At 41.8% G+C, this 6,804-nt stretch overlaps 1 protein-coding gene and 1 long non-coding RNA gene across 2 annotated transcripts in view; both read right to left on the bottom strand.

The window, feature by feature from the left end:
* Nucleotides 1–1,052: 1,052 nt before the first annotated feature.
* Nucleotides 1,053–1,874, bottom strand: LOC118477829. Its single transcript, XR_004858628.1, has 2 exons — nt 1,210–1,874; nt 1,053–1,167 (listed from the first exon to the last, which is right to left on the bottom strand). It is a non-coding gene; the product is annotated as an uncharacterized LOC118477829 (long non-coding RNA).
* Nucleotides 1,875–5,546: 3,672 nt separating this feature from the next.
* LOC101856666 (solute carrier family 25 member 36) overlaps nt 5,547–6,804 on the bottom strand; it is a gene marked incomplete at its 5' end in the record, with an annotated part of 28,366 nt that continues 27,108 nt past the window's right edge. The window contains 1 exon segment of the mRNA XM_013083499.2: nt 5,547–6,687. Within this exon segment, the coding sequence (XP_012938953.1) occupies nt 6,488–6,687 (200 nt within the window).

The raw sequence follows: 6,804 nt of genomic DNA, 5'->3' as shown, positions 1-6,804 counted from the left end.
CCCCCCCCTCAGTCCTTCCCTTTCTCTATGGTGTTATAATGTTTGCAGCTGCCATATGACATTCGAGTTGTGACTTTGCTACATTTGAAATCTATATTGTGCTCACATTTGATTATTCGATGTTTGTATTTGACATTACTTCATGGCATTTGAAGTTGCAATGTGGCATATGAAGTAACAATAACAACGATAAAAACAAAGATAGTAGTGATGATACTGCATGTTGTTTTATAGCGATTTCTCTCGTATGCATTGTGCACACAGTTCAGGGCAGTTTACGTAAACCCAAGTTCAAAGAACAATAACTGTACACTAAAATGTGACGATTGAAGTAATATGTGGCAGTTGAAAATACTACTCAAGTAGGCCTACTTGATCGAAAAAAAAGACCTACTATAGTACTGCGCTACAATTTTTTTTTATCGTTCTGTAATATCACACACTTTAAGATCTTCACTGGCTCGATATGCTTCTTATTAAATTGATGTGAGCAAAAAGCATAGTCAAAACTATGTTAAAGCCAGTTCTATGTGTGGCATGACCTGACCATCAATGATTTAATTATAGAGGCACCAGCCATCCATGTCCAGGTGCTGTTTTAGCCTCTTTTTCCTGTATGCGGATTAATAATATCTTTTTGTCAATTTATTGGTTCCGCTTCTATGTACCTCATATCTATGGTTCTCAACCTGGAAATCGCCTATAATTCGCTGTAATTGCCCTCACCCCTTCCCTCTACCATTTCTCATCATTCCCCCAGTTAGTGTCATCCCCCCAGTTAGTGTCATCCCCCCAGTTAGCGAAGAAGCAAAAACAAGAAAAGACAAAAGGGCAAGGTTTTTTTTAGTAGAGGTTTTACGGCGTTCACAACTGCATAAGGTCATATGAGTGCCATAAGATTAGAGGTGTTACAAGAAAGTAACAAACATAAAAAAAGAAGAAGGGGAGATAAGGACGATAGATGTTTGACAGGAAAGAAGAAGCAAACCACACCAGAGCACCCATCAACCACCCACAGACAAAAGGTAAAGAAAACAAAACCATAACAAAACTTGTGGCAAATAAATAAGAATTTATTCATGAGATGAGCCATGGACAACATACCATCGTGTACACAAAATGGAAGACAGAGCAGCGCGCCTGCACCTCCAACCCCCGCGCCTGCACCTCTAACCCCCGCGCCTGCACCTCTAACCCCCGCGCCTGCACCTCTAACCCCCAAAGCAAACAACTGTACAAAAGCAGTCAACTAAAAACTTACAAAGACTTGTTGCTACATTTTGGAAAACAATCCAAAAAAGGTTTTCCCACATAGAATTTTGCTGCTGTTGATTCCTCAAACACAGCGTACAATTCTGCGACTCAGACCGCCGAGCCAAACACAAGACAGCTCCCACCACAAGAAAGGAGAGGTTGGGACACCTGGTGTCAAACTCCACACCAGAAAGAGCTCAGACGTAGTCACTTCCGCACTACTGTACCCCCGCTAGAGTGGATTTGATCAATAAATCCCATCAACAAAGCTCCGTCACTCTAGCATCCTAAAAAAACAAAATAGCAACTTACACACTGTTGTACACAACTCTCATATCCTACACAACACACTGTAAATGCAAACACGGGGGGGGGAATAACTGGCTCATTCTCAAAGGGACAGGCTCGTTTTTGTTTTACTGAGACCGACAGGAAGAGTTTTTGGTCACTGACACTGACTTCTGCCGTACAGTACATTTGTTGAATCAATATAATATATGGAAACTTGTTCTTGCCTGTCTTGTCATGAAAACCCTTTGCATCAAATTTAGTTTTAGTAAGAGTTTTACGGCACTGGCAACACAATAAGGTCATATAAGTGCCGAAGATTAGAGGTGTTACAAGAGAGAAACAAACACAAAAAAAGAGGAAGAGAGATTATAAGGATGATAGCTGTTTGATAGGAAAGAAGGAGCAAACCACACCACAGAACCCACCAACCATCCACAAAATACAGTTTGATGGAAGGAATGGTGAACAAAAAAGACAATAATATTTGACAGCCCAGACATCTTGATCTACCAGCACCTTTGCAGAATGAGCCAGTCACACGCACCCCACAACTGTTGGCTTTCATTCTTTGTTTCTCTCTCTCCCAGTATCATGGTTAATATACTGTTCCTCCTTCGCTCTTTGAGAAAGGTTTTACTCACCATCACTCACCCTCAGATACAACAAACTGCTATTACAAAAATGAACTTTCAAACAGAAACATTGCTTCAGAACACAATATTTGCATAAATTTACAAGAAGAAAAGATGAGAATATTCATGTTTCACCACGTCTGTGCACACGCTCTCCGTGCCGAACAGAAAAAAACCAAAACATGCAGAAGACAAGTGTTTATTGCTGCTTCTTTTCACAAAACAGAACTACTTCTGTGTTTTACGTCAAGCAAGCAAATCACTCATGAAGAAACTATAGAAACACAGGTTGATGCTTTGGGGTTATTGTTTTTTTAATAGTTTTTGTCACAGTTTTACGGCACATGCAGCACACTTAGGCCGTATAAGTACCAAATATTAGAGGTGTTCCGAGAGAACAATGTACAAAGAAAAGAAGGAGGGAGATAAAGATGAAAGATGTTTGGTAAGAACGGAGGAGCAGACCACATGTGGGTGATGCTGGTAAAAGTAAACATTCAGTTCTCTAAAGGAAAGTACCATGCGGCTGTCTAGCTAGGAAATGACCGTTCTAAGAAGCAAGAATTTAACCCCAATTATAACACATATCATGTACTTATTTCTATTCCTGCTATACATAGCACTATGATGATCTTTCAAACAAACTTGACCTACATCTATTTCTGACTCAGGTCAGGTTCATTTTTCTTCTTGAGAAAAGCTTATAGGTCAAGGTCATTGGTATCACTTGCATATATTACTTTTTATAATCATCTTCATCACTACTAAAGCAAACGTTGTCCTGTTATCTTTCAGAAGCTACACAGTTTTGTGTTAGGGAGCGATTCACGGGCAAACCTGGACTTTGACTGACACTATACTGATTTCTTCATGACCACCTCAGGAATCTGGACATCATTTCACCGCTAACAAAATATCAGAGGGACCCGTTCTGACGGCAGACTTTCCACACAAATACTAGCCCGAAGCCCGAAGTCCTGCTTATTCTATGGTCTTCTTAGTCTCCTGAGAAATCAATCTGAATACCAGCAGGTACTTGAACGAGCCAGTCAAGCTTGACGAGAGAAATACAGGGACACAAATCAAAGCATGGCCTTGTGTGGTGATAACGCAGAGAACTTCCCTGGCACAACAACACGTAAAAGATGAGTACTCTGGGAAGTACACCAACCTCTGTACTCAAAACATCAGCACAAATTCCTCACCACACCACACGCAATAAGAGGAGGAAGTTTTCTTGGAAAAACAAAACTCATTCTGCTTAACTGTGATCAGCAACGACAACTTTTCCTGCACACAAACAAAATTAGGCAAAAAAACCACCAAAAAACCTTCCCAGCACACAAGAGCTTTCTTTCTCACGTCGCATCGCATCGCATCGCAACAACTTCCTCACCACACATGAGAAACGAAAACTAATTGTGCTCGTCAAAAACAAGCGTAAGATCACAGATCACCGACACGGTGAAGTTGCCAGGTCAATGGCATGGAGACAATGTATATAAATGCTCTTGAGTCAAACTCAAAACGTGTTCCCCACACACACATGCATGTACAACAATGGAGAATGCCATAATGGCGTGCACACCTGACTACAGCGTGCGACAGCGGAGTCAGTTCCCCGCGGACTGTGTGAGGTTTGTCAACGACTCAACTTGTTCACAATGGGGAAAATGAAGCAAAAGTCAGCAATAATCATATGACTCAAGTCACTACAAACCCACACAGTAAACAAAAAACAACAATATACTCACTCACAATGCCCAGAGAAACAAATGCAGATCTATATATTCTATTCCAACCCATCAGTTAAAAAAACCCACAAAAAATAGTCAGGCTGAAAGGTAAAAACTCAAATGGCCGCTGAATTGGAAAAGTAAATGTAAAAAAATAGTTTGTCCGTCCACATCTCTTCATCACCAATGCATCTGCAGAGGAGAATTTTTCTTTAGTGAAAAAGAAGAAATTATGATCAAGATGGCTTGAGGCCTCTGCTATGGTGAATGAGACGAGATGACTTCTGGCAGTCAGAGAAGAGCTTGCTACAGTTTGAGCATTTCAAAAAAAGCTTCCTTTCACCATTTCACCAAACACACACACACGCACGACAAAAATGTGAGCATCAGCAGTAATCAAAATGTGCCAGCGAGAGCAGTGAGTCGGCCGCCGCAAACACTCGGCCGGCCGGGTATCTCCTACACACAGCTAGCACAACTTCTACACACACAGGTAACATACATACAGGTATCACAACTTCTACACACACAGGTAACATACATGCAGGTAGTGCAACTCCTACACACAGGTACCATACACATGCTTCATCTCTTGACTCTGAGCCACAGCTAACACACACGCTTCAGCAGTTGGGTATTCTTTGTACAAAATCTTCCTCTCTCACACCACTCACACTCACAAATACACTCACACTACTCACAACACTCACTCACACACACTAACACTACTCACATGCACATCCCAGTCCCCGCCATCATTCATAATTGTCATGTGTCAAAAGACAAAGTTCTTGGAATCAGCAAATCAGGTATCTTTCGGGCACAACAGTAGGTCCACACAAAATGTCGGAACCTGTAACCATGTTAGGAAGAAGAAAACTTGGACAAATCGATCACCAAAGTCCACAACACATTTGTCAGGCATCATGGGGAAATCAGGCGCTCGTTAAAAAAAACGAAATCCGAGAAATCGGCCTTTTTCGGCCAAATTGGACATTTTTTGTTGTTGGAATTTTTGTTTTTTGGCTCAACACCTTTATGTCCATTCCAAAACACGTTTAGGTGACAATTTTATCGAAAAAATGTTGATTAAAAGAACAACTTATAAAGTAATGAAAGTCACCAAACTTTGGCAGCCATTTTCTCGTTAATTTTACCCCTGAAATCAGGCAACCCAACCTCCTTCAATCTAAAATATCTCGGCCTCTATTCAAGATAAATGTTTGGGTTTTTTTCATCGAAAGCAAGGCAACAGATCAACCTTTAAGATGATACCAATATCTCTATATGGCCAAAAATTGACGGAGCGCCCGATTCAACTGTGCCGAGGCACATTTGATTTTTCATCCTTAATTTTAAACATAATGCCAAAGTCCAATGTTAAATGCCGGGGACAACATGTATCTCTGTCAAACTTCATCTTCCATAACCTCTCTCTGGCACACCCACACAACAACAGATGAGACAATGTCTCGTGTCCCCGAGCAGCCAACAGAAAAATCGGCACCACTGAGGTGTGCTACAAGGAAGCATGTGCATGAACACTCCTGGACAAACGTCTATAAATAGCAACAGCCTACGTACAGAAACACGACCCGCTCTTCTTGCTCAAGTTGGAACAAAAACTTTTTAGTCCTTACACTATACGTTCTGACTGATTCATTGATCAATTGATAGATTGATTGAGTAGATGTTTTACGGCACTGTCAACACAGTTTTGGTCATGTCAGCGCCAAGAACAGATGTTTTAGAATGCACTAAGAATCAAATTCTTATGTAATATTTTCTAAAATATTACTAAAATTTTGCTGCTTTTAAAATAGAAAACCCATGTACTTTTATGGATTTTAATGATCTTTAAAACCCTAACACCAATCAAAATCAAACACTCTGTGCCACGAAAGTTGTCAAAAATCTCGAATTACAACAAATTGTTCTGGGGAAAATTGCTCAAGATGAAGGGTATGAATCAGTACCTAGGCTACCGTCACCATCAGTCTTCCAAACACACACACACACACACACACACACTCACACACAGACACACAGTGGGGAAAAACAAGAAACATACCCTAGTGCTCTGGGCACAAAAGGACTAGTCGTATTGCAGAAACAGCCGCGAGGTTAGCATTGGCTTCATTCACAACTCTTGTCTGTACACAGCACATGGAATAAGGCAATGAGAGGAGCTCAGCACGCAAGGCTATTTACACACTCATCTTGGTAAAACCGGCTTTTGACCTTCCCACGCAGACAGACTGGCCCCGCCCAAAATATGGACGCTTTGACAGAAACGCTTTCGAGTCTTGGGGTGGGGGGGGGGCGGGGTATAAGCCGGTACACATGCAACCCACCACATCACCAGGATAAATTATGAAGCCTTCCAATTCTCTGCATTCTGAAGCACGGAGCATAGATTCTAGTATCCACCTGCAATGAGATTCTCGTGAGAAATACTTTTTTTTATCAGAGTACCGCTGTGGGTAGCCGAGAGAGAGAGAGCGAGAGACATCGGTTTTCACATCCATCAAATAAATGTGGCGAACGATTTCCTCCGAGTTCCTCCCCGCCGACTCAGTCCACCGGGGTTAGGGCGTGCACCACGAACTCATAGGTTGCCATGACGATGGCTGTGTTGGGAATCTGTCGGATGAGCTGGGTCCCAAGGCCGCGGTACACCCCGGCCCGCCCCTCCTCCTTCAACACCAGCAGGAGAGTCTGGAAAAACGAGTTGTAGCGAGATCCTTCCTCACGCAGGCGCGTACGGGCCACCTCTAGGAAATACAAGAAAACAAAAACACTCAGTTGTATATAAATATATATATAGATATATACACACACACACACACACACACATGACTCAATATAAGTCAAAACAAACACTCAGCTAT

The sequence above is a fragment of the Aplysia californica genome, unplaced genomic scaffold (assembly GCF_000002075.1).
Source record: "Aplysia californica isolate F4 #8 unplaced genomic scaffold, AplCal3.0 scaffold00236, whole genome shotgun sequence".
Lineage (NCBI taxonomy): Eukaryota > Metazoa > Mollusca > Gastropoda > Aplysiida > Aplysiidae > Aplysia > Aplysia californica.
Note: the sequence above shows the minus strand (reverse complement) of the source record. Positions and strands in the feature narration are given on the sequence as shown.